Raw genomic sequence first — 17,534 nt, forward strand, 5'->3', positions numbered from 1 at the left:
AATGGGGGCATCCCCAAGGAATTTGGAGAGCCTAGCTTCCCATCACCACAAGGACACCAAAGGAGCATCCATCTCCGAGTGTCATCCACGGCTTTTCCCCTACAGGTCCTAAACTTGCTGTTCAGGAGCAGGCAAAGCCCTGGTGGGATCCTGCTGCTATTTATTCTTCAGTTGCATCAGCTCTGCATGCTCTTAACCCCCCACACAACAGTCCCCACTCCTCGGGGAGTGGCGCTGAGCCCATACCCACATGTATCTCACCTCCAAAAGCTCTGCAGTCTGGCATGAAGCACCTCTGCACACCGAGCCACTGCTCATCTTCCCACCCCCAGGGACTTGTAAAACAGCTCACGGACATTCCCTGCACCGCAAACCCAGCCTTTCAACCCTGCTGCCCCCATGGCAGCCCATTTCCCAAATTTGTTAAATCCATGAAGACCTTCCCACCAACCTTTGGAGCAGATCCTGGTGTGGGAAATTTGCTCTGGATACTCTTGTGTCAATTATGGACGCTGCCCCATGTCCATAAATTCCTTCGAGTCAGCTTGCCTGGACCTAGTGAAGCCCTCAAGCCTTTGTCCTAGTGCAAATGGAGCCCAATGAGCCAAAAAACATATCATTTTGGAGGAGCAACACCCACGATTCTGGTAGGGCTGAGCAAAGGGAGATGCCACCGAGAACTGGGAGCAACGTGCAGTGCTGTACTTTGGACCCAACTGCCCTCCAAGCACTAAGGCAATAAATCCGAGGGATCTGAGTTTATTCTCCTCCAAATCACTTTATTATATTGTGACTAATCACAAAGCCTTACAATGCTGCTGAGGTTCTTTAAGAAAAAGACAAACAACAAACTAATACAGCGACGGTATTTGCCAGCCTTTGCTAAGACTTGTTTATCTAGCAGCTAGCGTGAGATTACACCAGGAAATCTTGCAGTCTTCAGTTGGATTGTCACATTGGGTTTTAAATTTACCACAGTGGTGCAAAGACGGTGATTTTAACAGTGTATGATCCTCGTAACATTGCATCTACATACGGATTTATAAAATTAAACCACTTTTTTTTTTTTTAATTACATTTTTCTGCCAGCAGAAAATAATTCTCTTAAAAAGGCAAGAGCCACTAAAAACCACCCCCTTCCTCCCAGACTGCCCCCATCTTGCACTGCCCCCATTGCTATTCCCATGTGGGTCTCCATTCTGTTGCCTTTTTAAGAAAATCACCGTGTTTCTTGTGAATGTGAAGGCTGGTTGAGCCTTTCAAAGGCTCACTAGAGGGACAAAGCCCCCAGCACTGAAAGAAAGGGTTAAAATCCCACCCTAAGGTCCCCAGTCAGAAAAGGAGATGGATGAAAACGTGGGAGACAGATTTCAGTATCCAAAGTAAGGCGTTGAATCTGGGTTCAGCCCCCCTGGCAGCAGCTGGCTTTTATGAGCTCAGCTGTTTTCCACCACCCCCGTAGCTTTGGGCAACGCATTTTCCTTCTGCCAAGACCTTTGGGGGTGTAAGGATGAAGCCCAAGCTCCTCCCAGCACTCCTAAGGAGGGTTGTGGGCTGGGTTTATGCCCCCATCATCTTTGCATGGACCCCCCTAAACCTGTTTCCAACACTTCAAAGTCACCCTGATGCAAGGCTGGGTGTAGATCAGTCTGAGCAGAACCCCCTACACGATTTCCCTTCCCATCCCCAGGGCAGAGTGTGTGGGATTTGGGCTGGACTCTGAGCAGACACCTCCATGGGAGATGCTCTGTTGAGTAGGTTGAAGGCTTCACACCCGGCATTGACTGCTGCCTTCCCCTGCTCTCTCCTGGCCCAGAGATGTGGATGAGATGTGGACATGGATGAGATGTGGATGTGGGTGAGATGTGGACTTGGATGAGATGTGGACATGGATGAGACATGGATGTGGATGAGACGTGGGATGAGAGGGGCTCCCCCGTGCATTGCCAGCATCTCAGAGTGAAGTAAAAATAAAGCTTTGAGGACCAGGCTTTTCATCAGGTTTCAGTTGACAGCCAAGGAGCTGTGGGAAGAGAAAAAAAAGCCACAATGCTGGAAAAAAATAAACCCCAAGATCCTTCCTCTAATAGTCAAATTGCTCCAGGGTTGCAGGCATCAGCGTTAATTCTTCCCCTGGCACATTCTGGAAATTGCCTGACATGAGCTCAGCTGAGTTGCAGATGTCGAGTTCAGATGGGGAACATCAGCCTAGAAACAGCTTCCTCTGAAGTCCTCAGGGTCTGCGTCTTGGCTCGATAAGGTCATGGAGATGAGAATCCTTGTCAGAATTTCCTCCTAGGCTCATTCAGAAAGGAAGGAGGGAGTTGTTTTTCTTCCCAAGCTAGGCTACACGATCGCTTTGCAGCTCGGTTAATTTGCTTCGTGGGAGGCTGGTGCCCAGGTGCAATGCGGTGTCGGCGGACCCCTCTCTCCCCGCTCCTCTTGCTCTGCTGCACATCATCTCGAGCAACAAAAGGTTAAAAAGACAGGAGGCTGTCAAGGCTGGACCTAAAGCAATTTGATATGGAAAGGATCGAGATGGCAAAATAGGGGGAAAAGAGTGGGAAGAGTTATCTACTTCCTCCAGGTTCATTGCACGTCTATGCAAACAACATGTAAAAACCAGCACATTAGGAGCACCCTGCGTTCAGGTTTGTCTGGAAATGCTTCTTCAGACTGAAAGTGCACGGCAGGGAACAGGGTGCTGCTAATGAAGGCAACATCCAGAAGGCACTTCTTGGGGGATAATAATTAAAAAAAGGGGGGTGAAGCGCGGGGTTGTAAGCCAACAGCTACGGAGTTGGGGTGTTTTGGTGTGCACTCTGGAGAGGCGTAGCTGTGCTCCTGCAGGCGTGTCTGGGGCAGGAAGGTTTGCTCCAGAGCAACTGTTCTGCCCTGGGACTCACAGAGCAGCTCGGTCCCATTGTCCCACAGCGTTGCTCTCCAGCCAAGGGGCTGCGTGCTGGCCCTCAGCACCCCGGGTGCGATCAAGAGCCTGCAGGGGAGGCGGGCTGGGTTTGGCGAATGTATAAAATCCACGAACAATCAAGTCTTGGCATGTACAAATATATAAATTATCAACAGTTTTACAAAAGGCACACTGCAAGCCATCTCAGTCCGACACCTGTACAAACCCCGCGGCCCCCCACCCTCCCACCCCAGCTCCCCCATCCCTTTTTTGTCCTCTTTCATCACAAAACGTAAGGCGCTGCTGCTACGGCCCCATGGCTGTCGTGGCAGTTGAGGACCTCTTTTCTGGTCGGCCCAATTTGTCGGTGGTATTGTCCTTCTTTGATGGTCTTAAGACACTGTATGTTCTTCCCCAGGGTGATGCTTTTGATGGAGGGCAGGTATTTCAGCACAGTCTTTGGCAAGGATGACATGCCTGTCCCAGAGAGGTTGAGCTCCTGTAGGGAGTTCAAGCCAAAGATAACGTCGGCAGTCAGTGACCTCAAATCGGGATTGGTGGATAAATCCAGAACTTGGAGGGCTGGTAATTCCTTGAAACCATATGGGGATAACTCTTTGAAGCCACGCAGGCCACTGAGGGATAAATGAATCAAATCTGTCAGCCCCACGAAGTCTCCTTTCTCAATCTTGACTAGAGGGTTCCCATCAAGATTTAAGTATCGGAGGGGAATGCCCTGGAGGTTTGGCACAGACGTTAGCCTGTTTCCAGAAAGATTTAAGTTCTGGATGTTGGGGATGCTCTTCTCGCGGTGCCTCGTAATTGTGCTGAGCATGTTATTGGATAGATCCACATTCAGGGGTTTTCCTTGACCTTTGGAGGCAAAAACGTCCATTGCTATATCCAAAAGCTTGTTATTGCTCAAATCTATGTCACCCAGAGGGGAACTGGAGAAACAATCCTCTGGAAGGACTTCCAGAGAGTTATGACTCAGATCCAAAGACTCCAGGTAGCGAAGCCTGGAGAAGGTTGTGGAGGAAATCTTGGCAATTTTATTGTAGCTCAGGTCAAGGCTCACCAGGGTGGTGTATCCAGGGCCAGTAAGCATCGATTCATTGATTGTTTCCAGTTTGTTTGAAGACAGATCCAAGTAGGAGGTATCCAGAGGGATTGGGACGGGAACGATGTGTGAGCCTATGCCGCTGCAATCCACTTTGGTCAGGCTAAAGCTGTCGAAGAGACCAAAGCTTTCCACTTCACAGTGGCAGCCGGGGAAGCAGGTTTTGGTGGTACCAAAACAGGGAAGGAGCAGCAGCAGGTTGAACCAGGCTGTGAACTGCATTGTTGACCTGGAAAACAAGAAAGTAGATTTAATTGCCTTTACTCTACTGAAGGTACATAATGGTTTGAGTTCTGTCTTCACAAAGAGAAAGACTAAGTATACCCTTAAATAGCATGGATGCCCCAAACACCGTGTTTCTCATGTTATGAACCCCAGTGGGAACTTAATGGAGGAAAAAAAATGGGTCAACAGCCTTTGCAGGTATAACCAAGTTAACGTACAACTGGAAATTCGCTGTAATAGGCTGCCTTCAAGCAAAATCTACACAACGTGCATCCTTTCAACTGGACCCTTCGATGTGAGGCTAAATGGCAGCTCGAATACTGAGTCTTTTTACAGCCCAGAGGACTTCAGCACCCAGATCTCACCATGTCCCGCCCAGAAGTCAGGGCATCCACGTGCGTTTTGGGAGCACCGGGTTCAAGAGAAACCAGGTTGAGAGAAACCAGGTAGCAGAAATCATTGAGGCCGCGCATTCAGTGAGAACTTTAGGCATCCCCCCAAACCCTTATCAGACCAGGGAAAAACCAAAACTCTGTTCAAATTTCCTGTAGATGACAGAGACAATGGCATCATCAGAGCATCCTCCAAGACAAACACCGCTGGATGGTGGCAGGCAGGACAGACGAAGGCCACTGCTCCCTCAAAGGCATCGAGTGGGGAGAGCCAATTTGTTTCATGTAGACTCCCTGGGGACTCTTTGCTAATTACATTAAGTATTCTCCCTGATTAATGCTGCCAGCAAGCGAGGAGCTCTCTCCACCCCTCTGATTTTGACCTTTCTCTGAGACATTTCTGCCCCTCCGTCGCTGAAGAGGGCTGATCTGGTCCCCCTTACAGCCACGGGTGGTGGCTCCTCATGCCTTACAAATCAGGTCTCTGGGAGGCTGGCTACAAAAAAAAAAACTCCAACCAAAGCAGGCAAGCAGATCCAATGGCACCGCTCTTTGGCTATGCTGCTGATAAACACAGACTCACATGCCAAACACTCATTTGGCAAAAAATAATCCCCTTTAAACTCATGTTCCCATCCCCATCTCAGCCCCCTGGTCTCTATTCTCACCTTTCCCACCTCTGTTTAAAAACACTTTATTAACATCCCTGCAGTATCACCTATCCCACTTCCCCTTCCCCACAGCCCTTGCACCTTCCCAGGACCATTTCCCAGCAGCTGACACCTCCTTTTACCTCCTCTTGGCAGCAATTTCTCTCCCCTTTCAGCATGGTCATCCTGGCCCCATGCTCCTTCCCAGGAGACCCACCAAGGCTGACTTGCCAACGGGCAAAAGAAGTGCAAAAGGAAAAATGCCTTTGCAAAAATATCGCCCTGATCACTGGTATGACTTGTCTGGGAGCAACTCCCAGACCTCCTGAAAACAGAGTTTGGGACTCTGACCAAAAAGCCTGCAAACAGAGCACTGCTAAAGGCCAACACGCGATCCTCTGGGTTACATTATTCTGCAGAAACAACAGAAAAACTGTAAGATGAGCCCTAGTCTCAGCCCATCTCAATGGTTTCTTGAGAAAACACACGTGTCTGCAGAGGGGATGCAGGGGACAGGGCTGCTTTCTGCAGACACACATCCAGATATCCCTTTCTTAATGACATCAAGGCCGATCCACCCTCTGTTTCTGTGCATGCAGACCACAGCTTGCTCCATTTTGTAGCCACTCCTAAACTAAAAGCTGATTTTTATTTTATTTTTTTGAAACACACTGAAATGTTCCATTACCAAGGGAAATGAGAGCAGTGGGGAGTCCTTTGGAAACTAAAAACCCCCAAATGATAAACGTTTCATCTACAGGGAAGCACCTGCACCAGTGTCACCTCAGTCTCCTGGTGGCTCATCGCTCACATCCCTCCCACTTGAGGTCTCAACAGGGAAAATGCCTCCTAACTCCTCCTTTGAAACCCCAGCTCGGTTCCTCCTGGCATCCGGCTTTGGTGGGAGCTGGACCAGAACCCAGCAGGCGCTTATGTGGCAGCTATTGCCTCTTCCCTCCTGGCACCAGCGCCCCAAGATCTCCCTTACTGGCTTTGCAGATGAGATGCGATCCATTGCTACCAGTTAAAAAGTCCCTTATGGAGCAGCACAAAACATTCCTCGGCTAACAAGCCACTTGGCCAGTTCTCCTAAAAGATAGGAGAAATTAAGGTGCTGGTCACCTTCCAGTCCAAGGAAGAGACTCTTGTATTGCCAGATAATCAAGGAAGAGCTTAGTCAGGTATGGGCATGCTTTATTGCCGCATGGAGCAATCGATACAGCTCTTTGAAACGGGGCAGGAAACATGCCACAGGCATTTACAGTTCATCTGCGTACAGTGTGTATTTGAAACCGCATCAAATTGCCTTTGGACGGCTGCCTACGAGCTGCTCTGTTGATAAAGGCAGGAAGCCAAGGTATCCCCTCGCGAAAGAAAAACGAGTTATCCTTCCTACAGCACTGGGGACGTTCACCCGGAGGCAACACCACAGCCCAGAAATCTCCAGCCCCAGCGCCTGGGACGGTGATCGAGAGCAGGGAAAGCCACCAGGAGAAGACAACCACCCCTTGGTTTGTTTTTCCCTGCCTTCCTCAGTGACTTTTTTCTTTTCTGTGGCTCTCATGGTCTCCCTGCAGGGTGTCCGGCATCCTCCCCAAATCCCAATTCCCCACACCTGAGTTTGCAGATGCCCCAACCCCTCCTCCCTGCTCTGCTCATCCCTTAGCAGGACCCAGGCGGAAAACTCGCACTGAGATTCTCCTGCCAAAAAAATCCCTGAAAAGACACTCTGATTTTAAAAACAGATCACAGAGGAAACCCAGGTCTGGGGTGTGGGAGGGGAAAGCCCTGCTGTGGTGGTGTTGCAAAGTTCCACTTCCCACTGCACTCGTTTTCCTCCCTCCCCTATTCCTTAAACCCTTTTCTCGCTGCTCCAGTGATCCACAGCTGAGACTTTGCCACCTCGTGGAACCAGAGAATCATTTAGGATGGAAAAGACCCCAACCATCACCCAACACTACCAAGTCCATGTCCCTAAGCACCACGTCCACACGTCTCTTAAATACCTCCAGGGACGGTGACCCCACCACGGCCCTGGGCAGCCCGTTCCAATCCCTAAGGACCTTTTCCATGGAGAAATTCTTCCTGATATTCAATCTAAACCTCCCAAAGAAGCCTGCTTCCCACCTAGGAGGGATCTGCAGTCACATCAAACCCTCGATAGAAGCCTGCTGCTCAGGGACTCATCCTCTCATGGGGGATGAGGAGATGCAGGTGATCTTCAAGTAGAGCAGACACCCCAGGTTGTCTGTACAATAGGGTGAAGAGAAAGAAATTGCTCCAGAACGGGGTGAAACCCACCAAAGACAAGACCCATGCTCACCCATCCAACAAAAACTAACCTTTTTTCCCCATTGGATGTTAGTTTTCCAGCAAGTTTTCCTGCCCAGCTGCAGGATTACAGGGATGGGGAGAAGAAGTCTTCTCCCTGGTGGCCCAAAAACAGAGCAGATTTGGGATGACATGAATTCCTTTCTGTCTAAGGCGCAGTGCACAGATGTGGGTAGAATTTCCTTTTTTTTTTTTTTTTTTTTTTTTGTGAATTTGCTGTTTAAACTGGAGCATTCTGGCTTAAGAGCAAATACAGCAACCTTTAAGGACAAGAGGCAAAGGGGAAGGGCAGGAGTCCCGCTCCTGCAAATAAAGTGACTGCTTTAGCAAAGGGTGGAGGAGTTGTGCAAGCAGCAATATTTCATCGAGGGAAAAGTTTTGGGGATTCTCTTCTGCCTCCTGCGTCAGCCATATGAACAAAAGGCAAAATCTTCATAGGAAGGCCCATGAGGCCCACTTGGCTGCCTTTAATGGGGGGCAGGGGAAAGGGAACACTATTGGAAAATGTAGCGAGCTGCATGGGATATGATAGAAGCCATAAATCCTCCAGACTGCTAAAGAAAAGGAGGAAAAAAAAATAAAAAACAGAGAGAAAGTTGGCTCTTTCTCTATAAATACTTGGGAGGCTCTGAGACGCAGCTGGGACAGCAGCTCCGCAGTGCCAGGATGCTCCTGAGCCATTTCTCAAACAACAGAACTCCTTCAGAGGGCTTTTTTTTTTTTAATTGTTTTCCTTCATTATTGTGTCAAACAAGAATGACGATCAGGTGGGGCGCAGCACCAGTAACAGCCGCAATTCTCCGGTTTGGGCTCCAGCGGGCCGAGCCCGAGTGACGCCGCAGCTACAATCACAGCCAGGTCTCTGGATCCCAAACACCAGTGTGAGCACACAACAAAACTGGTTCCAACCAGCCTACGAGACCATTAATCCCTTGTCTCACATCACACACTCCTCCCATGATAAAGAAACTGCTGCTGACAACTTTTCTCTTTTTTTTTTTTCCTCATGAACCCATGAAAGTAAAGGACTTCTGCTCTTCCCTGAAGCAGTCCCCATATGCAAAGAGCTGTGTGTGCCCGCTCTGCAAAGCTCATTAAACCAATCCGTGCTTCCTTAGGGAGGAGTTTTGGTGTAGATGGGACCTGTAGATGGAGAATTTTTGTTTTTAGCTGCTTTGGGGTCCTGGTTTTGCACTTGTGTCTTCCTAGGCTTAGGAAGAGGAGAGTTAGCGAGATCCAATGTATCTGTTCATGAGGTTTGATCCTGCGTGGGTTTGGGGAGTTGATGGTGTTCCTAGGTGGGTTTGGGAAGTTCATGGAATTACTGTAGGTGTTGGTGACAGCAGGATGGGGGCTTGTCTCTTGGCACGTCTAAATTCAGCCCGATTTAACAGACCCCTCTGTCAGGAGCCGTTGCTTGAATTGCTTTTGGGTGATACGTTATCAGAGATGGTTTTATCGACGTGAAGTGCAAAGCTGCTGAAATAGCTGGGCCATCCCAAATTTCCCACCAGGACATAAAGAAGGGGGTGTGCGACCCTGTCTCCACCTTAACCTCACTGTATTTCCCCAGCTGTGTGTGCCAGCACAGGGCTGGGGGGCACTCAGCCCCTGGGACAGCCGAATTTGCCCTTGTGGCTCCGGCTAAAGAGGCACCGAGGGCATGAAGAGGAGCTGAAATCATCCCACAGATGGTTTTTGTTGTCTTCCTGCTCATTTGGGAAAATCGGGATTAAATACAGGAGAAGGGAAAAAAAAAGTTATGAATTCCTTTTCACTTTAATGATTTCTAATATTGGATGTAAGCCCACCTCGTCTGCATCCAGTCAACAGCCCCACTGCCAAGGGGGAGTCATTAGCAAGTAATTAACCCAGTGGTGTTGGGAATCCAGGCTATGAGACAATTGTAGGCAATAGGCCTATATTTTGGGGATGGAAATAACCACATCGTCAAGTCTATCGTTGCAAGACTCGGATCTCACCAAAAAGCAGGGAACTGGGGGTAAGGCAAGCCAGAAGGGCCAAGGAAGGGAAAACCAAGACCCCACTCCTTGTTTTCCCCCAGAGCTCCCTAATTTCCATTCATTTTTGTCAGCTGCAAGCACGGAGCAGCAGCTGAGCCAGAAAGTCAACGATTAACCAGTATCCCACAGCTGCTCTCCATCCATCTCCAGGGTGATTTTTATAGGCATCAAAGGTGATGGGACGGGTAAGATGAGCAAGAACCAAGCCAGACAAACCTTTAAACGTCAGAAGTGCTTTGCAAGCCCAAAGCCAAAAGCAAGCAGCCCCTCCTCAGCCCACCAGAAGACATGTGGGGATGGTCAGGAGGGAGCCAAGCACCTCCAAACCCCACAGCAGCATCACACCACGGGTTTGTTGTCGCTGGTTTCAGCGACATCCCTTGCTCTGCTCAAACACCTTCTCTTTTTTAAAGTTAGATGCATCTCCTTTTTTCACAAAATAAATTGAGAGCCCTGTTAAAATAATCTTCGCTCCAACTGTTTATGTCACAAATCCCATCTGCTCTGCAAGAGGCCAGGGGTGATTTATCATCCCAGGGCTTAAACCACCAACAGTTTATTCCACTTCGGCAACCCCAGGAGGAAACCGAGGTGCGGTGCGGGGTATTTTTGGCTCCCACAAGGGGAAACGTGCACAGGCAGGTTCGCCAGCCCATGGGGTGCCTTCCAGCTGATTTACATCCATCCCCAGCCGAAATAGGGCCGGGAGCAGCGTGCCTCCAAAAGCTGCGTCACGGGAGCTCCCGGGGATTTCACCCCGATGGGGGCAGCCAGGCAGCATCTGTGCAAGAGGTCGTTGCAAACTCCAGCACATTTGCAATCAAACCCCAGGGTTTTTACCCCAAATCCGCCTTCCGTCTCAGCCATAACCTCTCTCAGGTTATAACCGCTCCCCTTGGTGGGGAGGAAAAGTCTCCTGTGGCTTTTTGAAATTAATTTTGCCCAGCAGCCTCCCGCAGAGCTGTGCTTGTGCCCGGAGGAGGCGTTTCTGAAGCAAGAAGCCCTGGCTACACACACAAGAGCATCGTGGTCTCACCATTGCCTCCTGATCACGCCAGCCCCAGGACTGCTCAGCTTTTGGAGCATTTCCACTTTGGCATGGGCTGGTCTGTGGAAAGCGGGAGCACCAGCAGCAGCACACTGCTTCCCAGCATCTTAGGGTGTGTGGGCTCAGATGGGGTACCCAAGAAAAATGCCGGATTTCAGGGTTTTCAGGGAACATCCTTTCCCTTCCTGTCCTGCCATTTCTGGTGTCAGGACATCAGAGCAAATAAACCAACAAGCTGATGTGAATTTTTAAAGCATGAAACACCTTTTTTTGGGCATTTTATGCTTTAACGAAGGCTCTTATTTTTTTGGCTAGCCAATTATCGAAAGCTAAAAGGATCCCAGCATGCTGCTCCTCCAGCCTCAGCCCTTTACAATGCTCTCCCACACCTGCCTCCCAGCCTCACCCGGTCCCGCTACCAGCCCCTGCTGTGTCCGTACTCCTTTATAACACTCCAGCTCCTGGAGGCATGATATAATCCGAGAGGAATGCGCTCTGGGATGCACCCCATGCACCAGACCAGGGAGAAATGTTAAGAGGTACAGCACGGGGAGAGAAAGCCTCCTACACTCCTTGCTTTTAACTGTTCCTGGAGCTGCTTGGCCATGTTGTGCACCCAGAGCAGGTAGCTCACCCTTATCCTCCTGCATCTCCGAGGGCTTTCTCCTTGAGGCTGCAAAACAGCCATCCAGATGCAAGAGCTTTCCTCCAATGGCACGCCTCGGTTGCTGGCCAAAATCAAGTGAAAAGCCCAGGGAAAAGAAATCCACTGGGGGCAGAGCCTGCAGCCTCAACGGGAGGGTTTTAAGAGGACCCCGTGCAGCTTTAGCTCCCCGAAAAGCAGCAGCTGCCAACCTCCCATCTCCTCACCACCCTCCCAGGCCTGCTGGCTTCAATATGGGAGAGCAAATCAGGGAGGCAACATTAGGCTGGATGCCCTTTGGTGATGCCTTGGCCAGACCAGGACTTCTTTGTGGGCTTTTTTTTTTATTATTATTATTATTTTATTTTCCCCTGCAAAATAAGCTCCAGGCCCCTTCGCCACCCGTGGCTGTCAGCGTGCAGCTGCAGACCCTCCACGGAGGAGATAATAAATACAATCCTGGCCGTTATTGTTGCAAGCAGCACAGCTGGAGGCTCCTGTCTCATTCCTCTCTTGGCATCCCCCCCTGCCCCCAAATAATTCTTGCAACGTGACCGCTGCGCACAATGGGCCGCTCGGCGTGGTGGCCACCCTGCAGAGCATCACTGGGGGCTCTGGGAGGATGTGAGATATTTGCTACGCCCAGCAGGTCTCCTGCAAGATTTGGAAAGGGATTTGGGGACGGGAAGGGGGTCTGGGTAAGGCTGACAAAGGCTCCAGGAGGAGGGCATCCTTCCCACCACAGTTCCTACCCCAGATGCTGCTCAACTGTCCCCGTAACGTGGTGTTGTGGTGTCTCCTTAGCTCTCTGCCTCCTCTCCCTGGATCCTTCAACATCTCATGGGTGGTGTGGGAAAGGAAGGTGACGGTGGTTGGTGGCTCTCCGTGCACTTGTGTTAGGGGTTCATGCCGATATCTCAGCCCGAGGTTGCCAACCCCAGTGCTAACCGAGCCGGCGCAGAGCAGAAAGAGGCACTGAAGCACCATCGCCCTGATGGAGGCATCTAATGGAGGTTGGGAGAGCCGTGTCCCATGCAGGACCTACTGCTGACATTGCCATAAATTCCCCCCCGTGTGCCTCAGTTTCCCTCCTGAAGCCTTAAGGACGCCCAACCCCAGGACCGAGAGGTGAACCTGGAGTCACCCCGCCAAGGTTCAAACCCCTTCCTTTAACGGGGACTGGAGCACGAGCTGAGATTGCCCCCATCTCACCCCATGGGGACCCTCCTGGACATCACCACCGTGCTGCCATGGCCACAGCTGGCCCAGCCAAATGCCACCACTGTCCTCATGTGCCACATCCTGGTGTGTCCAGGACACCGGCCCTGCCTTGACTGCTACAAAAAGGGCAGCCAGGCTGGGGGACAGAACACCCGGGGACATCGGTGCGGTGGAGGAACATCTAAGAGCCTCTCAAACCATCGATCTTGGTGTCTCAACGTCTCCTCTGTGGCTGCCAGCAGCCAGCCTGCCTCTCCAGGGGGCTCTGCCCCATGCCCTGGCTCTGTTCCATCCCCATTCCTGTCCCATTACTCAGTGACCCCTCTGCCATGCCACGATGACCCCCACGTCACCCAGGCTGCACAAAACCACCCAGCGTTTACCATTCAACCCTGCCTTAAGCCAAATCCTAACTTAATTTGACCTGATTTTGCTGAGCAATGCTTCCACCCAGAGCACGAACCCAGCCACGTTCAAAGCTACCCCATATTCCTGCGGTCCCATGAGCTGGAGATGTCCTACAAAGAGGCTCCTCCTGGGTAGAGGCACCACACCTTGGTGGGAACTGAGCCTTTGCACCCGTATCAAAGGGCTTTGGAGGAACTGCCTCCTCTGTCCTGGTGTGGGAAACCCCCCCGTGTTCCCAGGTTAGGGGAGGTTTTGGGAACAAAGAGGTGATTTTGGGGCTGGGCTTGCATCCTGCCCTCCCTGGAGAGCTTCAGACGTGGTGGGGGTGTGGAATCACAGCTGCCTGACCCGTGTGCCACAGCGGGGCTTTGCTTTTAAGTCTGAATTTTTTCCTGATGATCTCGTATTCAAAGTCAAATTAGAAAGTCTTATTTCTTTCCCCTGCAGCTCACCTTTGAGAAAAAAAAAAACCCTCAAGGATCTACAGCGATTCCTGACAGAGAGGAATCAGGGCCCTTCATCTCCAAGTCACCTGCTGGCTCCTGTCCCTGTGAGGACCCCCACTTTTGTCCCACGAGTGGGGACCCCTCTTCCTCCAGCAGGACCTTCCCTCACCCCTAAAAACCAACTCTGCTCCCCTCTCCCACCCATCACACGCCGGGCATCAAACAGGGGAAGGCGACCAGTCAGCATCACAGATAGCAAGAAAGAAGCAGGCAGGGGGGAAAAGGGCAAGGAAAAGAGACCCCACGGATGCCAGCACTCAGCTATTACACAGAGCACATGGCCCTCTGCTCGGCTGCAGAGGAGATAAAGTGCTTTTTTTTTTCTTTTTTTTTTTTTTTTCCAGTTTGCCACTGCTCCAACAGGCGGGTTGGGAGCCTGGTTAATGCTAGGCAGGAATGTCCCGCGCTGCAGCAGCCAGGTTTGGTTAATCTCTTGCAGCCTTTCACGAGCAGGGGGAGGCCAGGGTGATTCCCAGAGCACGCATTTTCCTTCCCCCCACCCTCCTTGCTGCGCAGCTTCCAGGAAATTAATAAAATAAAATAAAATAAATAAATAAATAAATAGCAGCAGGAATGAGAAATCTCAAGGCTTCCCCTGTAATGAATGGCGCTGAGCCGTGCCTGCTCATCCGTTTGCCACGACGGGTCCAGGTGCCAAGTTTTGATACAAGAAAGGGCTTGCTCGAGCCAGCCTTTATCTCTTCCCGGCCCCCAACATCTCCACGTTCGCTCATTTCGGAAGTTTCTTTTGATACCCCGCCAGGCTGCCGGCTCTGCGGCTGCTGCGTGCCCGCTCCCCGGGGGCGCCGGGGGTCAGGAGGGCTGCGGACAAGGATGCCTTGTCTTAAATCCCCCCCTCCAGCCTCTGCTTGTCCCCACCAACCGGGCAGGGAGGAGGGAGAAGAGAGGGAAAGAAGGAAAAAAAAAAAAAAAAAGCACTTAGGGATGGAGGGAAAAGTGTAAACCTCCGAAGCCGGGGCCTCACCTCCTTTTCCCAGCTCCGTCTCGCGCCAGGGTGGCACACGCTGCTGCTGGCTGCAGGGCTGGGAGACCACGGGATGCTTCTTCCTCTATTAGCAAAAAAAAGACAAAAGCTTTTACATTTTTGCTTTGTTTTACAACTCTTTTCTTCCTATTTCCTCCCATCCTTTCAATGCTGTTTTTTTTTTCTTTTTTTCTTTCTTTGGAGCCAAGCTGGAAAAAGAGGGGTGCTGCAGACCCCTCGCAGCCTTTCCCTCTCCAGAAAATGAAGGTCCCCCGGCGGTGTTGGTCACACCCTCGTCCCCCCCAGGCATTTTGCCATCGCTCCCCGCTGCCTCTTGGAGCAAAGCCCCCCGATTCCTTCCCAGCGGGGTGTCTCCCACAGCACCCGACCTGCCCCGAGCCGCTCACCCCGCGCACCAGCTGCCTCCGGGACTGGAGACTGGCGGTGGCTGAGCTTGGGGCCTCGTTTATAAACCACGTGTGAGCAAGCACCTCCCGTGTCCCGTGGCCTCTCCGGGGCTGGGACTGGCTCCCAGGGTCTATAAATGCAGTGGAGGCTGGTGTGTGGATGGCATAGTGGTGGCCACGACCCACTTTGCCTTTGCTTTCCCTCCCTGGAGCGACCAACCGAGTTTAACTCTGCGAATCCTCCTGGGGACGTACCGGGCTCCCTCCAGTCCTCTCAGCCTCTCCTTATTCCCAGGAAAACCACCGAGGCGTTGCTCTAAATCTGCCTTTCCACCACGCCAGTGCTCGCTACCGCCGCAATAACGCCCCGCGCGCCTCCAGCCGGGCTCCAGAGCGGCGCTCAATGCAAGATTTCAGCCACGGGCACCGGCTGCTTTCCACAGAGCAATAGCACAGTGTCCGCGAGAGACAAGTTTCCCACTGTAACTCCAGTGAATGCGCTTATTCAGGCTCACGGCAGCTGATTTAGCACGGCAGGCACCCGGGGAAATCTTTCAGCTCCGAGCCACCGCCACCAACGCTGCTCGGCTCGGCTCTCGCGGGGCTCTCACTGCTCTGGGGCTCAAACACCTTCAATTAAATTGTGTTGGGGCTTTGCCCCACAAACTAACCGTGATGAGGAACGGCTGCAAGGCCACTTCCCAACGTCTTGACCCTTTTCTCCGTCCTCGACCCCTCTCTCCATCCTCGCTGCTCCCCGCTCGGGCTCCCCGCTCATCCCCGGCGGAGGAGCGAAGTTTCCTTTTGTCTGGAGAGGGCCGACACGTGTTGTGGGTGACTGCCCTAATAAATCTGCCGGGCTCCGGGGCTTTTAATGCCTCCGGCATTAATAAGAAGTTTCCATGGAGCTGCTTAAAAGTTTACAGGGTGTGTGCGCGCGTTAGCAGGGGAACCCCGTGCTTTCTGACCTCCCGCTTCAAAAGTCACAACCAGAGGCTTTTTTTTTTTTTTTTTTCCCAAGAAGAGAACCCGACAAACAAATAAATCCTGGGCTGCTTCCTCTCCCTTCCCCCCCCCCCCCCCCCAAACACACCTTCCCCTCCAGCTTAATCCACTTAGAGACAGGGGAAATTCCCGGGCGGGGAGCTTTGCCTTGCCCTTATCTGAGCCCCCCTGCACCTCCTCGCCCCATCCCAAACCCCCCTCTTTTAAGCTTTGCCTTCCTCCCAAGCTGCCCCCCGATTTTTCTCCCCTTACCTTCTGGGTGAGCAGCGAAACCCTACGAGCTCCTACAGCACGAGAACCCGAGATGGGGGGGGGGGGGGGGGGGGGGGGGGGGTGGAGGAACCAAAAAAACACCAAAAAAAAAAAAAAAAAAAAGAAAAACCCCAAAGGCTCCCCGCTGGAGAGGGGAGGGAGGAAGGCAGACAGGGAGCCCTGTGTGAAATCAAAGCCCTGAAGCTGGGCACGGGAGGCGGTGCGGAGCCTCCAGCTGCTGCTCGGATTACTTTGCAGCCGTGGCAAGCCCGATTGCTCCGCAGCCACCATTGCACGGGGAAGGAGAAGGGGAAAAAAAAAAATAAATAAAAATAAAACCCAAACCCGGCCGGAGCCGCGCGTCCTGCCCCGGCTGCAGCCCGCAGGGAGGGAACGGGCAGGGCTCGGGGGGGCTCGGACGAGGCTCCGTACCCCAAATCCCCCCTTTTTGGGATGCCAGGGGTGGGGGGAAAGTGGTTTCCCTCCCCGCCGGAGCTCAGTGCTTCCCCTCCCCAAACACCCCATCTCCGCACGCCCGCTGCTTTTTGGAGAGGCTGAGGTCCCACGCGGGGCAAAAAGTCGTGGCACCCCAAAAGTTTCCTCGCTCGGAGGTCGGGGGGGGGTCCAGCAGACCCCTCCCCAGCTCGGCCCTGAGCATCCCCGGGGAGGCTCAGCACTCCCCCGACCCCCCCATTCAGCGAGCTCCCCCTTCCCCAGAACGGGGAATTGGGGATGGGGAGGGGGCTGCTGCTTTGTCGGCTGCCTGTAGGCGTGGGGAGGGGATTGGGGGGGTCGTGGGGGGGGTCGTGAGGAGGGGGGTGGGGGGACACTCACCGGGGCCGGGGTCGGTTCCCACCCCGGGGCTGCTTCCCACGGCCACGCAGCGCCGGTTCCCACGGCGGGGAGCGGGCGCCGCCGGCAGCCGGCAAGAGCAAAGCCTGGGGGCCGGGTGTCCCCTTCCTCCCTCCTCCTTCTCCTCCTCCTCCTCCTCCCTCCTCCTCCTCCCTCCTCCTTCTCCTTCTTCTCCTCCTCCTCCAAGGCGTGCAGCTGGCCGGGCAGGCGGGCTGCCCCTTTCCCCGCAGGAGGAGGGAGGAGGGAGCTCAACAGATGGCTGCACACAAGGGAACATCTGGGAGGAGGAGGAGGAGGAGGAGGAAGGAGGCAGGAGGCAGGACTTGTGCTCGGCTGGGCGACTGGCAGACCCCCCTTCTCTTTTTTTTTTTTTTCCCTTATGGGGGAAAATGGGGAGGTGTCCAGCCGGCTTCGCACCCCCATCTGCTGCCCTGCATCCCCTCCCCGGGTACAACCCCTTGTAACCCCATTGCTTTTGTGGGCTCGGTCCAGAATTACCCTCAGCCCTATTTCCAGTCCTTCGTGTATTATAGCAGTGGGTCCTGTTCCCAAATACC

The 17,534-nt window shown here is 52.6% G+C and overlaps 1 protein-coding gene across 1 annotated transcript; it reads right to left on the reverse strand.

The window, feature by feature from the left end:
- Positions 1-764: 764 nt before the first annotated feature.
- On the reverse strand, positions 765-17,066 carry TSKU (tsukushi, small leucine rich proteoglycan). The gene is made up of 3 exons (XM_035560504.2): positions 16,960-17,066; positions 14,462-14,546; positions 765-4,257 (listed from the first exon to the last, which is right to left on the reverse strand). The coding sequence occupies exon 3, from the start codon at positions 4,248-4,250 to the stop codon at positions 3,192-3,194; it is 1,059 nt and encodes a 352-aa protein (XP_035416397.1). The 5' UTR covers positions 4,251-4,257; positions 14,462-14,546; positions 16,960-17,066; the 3' UTR covers positions 765-3,191.
- Between the last annotated feature and the right edge of the window lie 468 nt (positions 17,067-17,534).

The sequence above is a fragment of the Cygnus atratus genome, chromosome 1 (genome assembly GCF_013377495.2).
Source record: "Cygnus atratus isolate AKBS03 ecotype Queensland, Australia chromosome 1, CAtr_DNAZoo_HiC_assembly, whole genome shotgun sequence".
Classification (NCBI taxonomy): domain Eukaryota; kingdom Metazoa; phylum Chordata; class Aves; order Anseriformes; family Anatidae; genus Cygnus; species Cygnus atratus.

Bases quoted from the DNA above. Each gene is read 5' to 3' on its own strand.
- TSKU (XM_035560504.2), bottom strand. From the start codon at position 4,250: ATGCAGTTCACAGCCTGGTTCAACCTGCTGCTGCTCCTTCCCTGTTTT.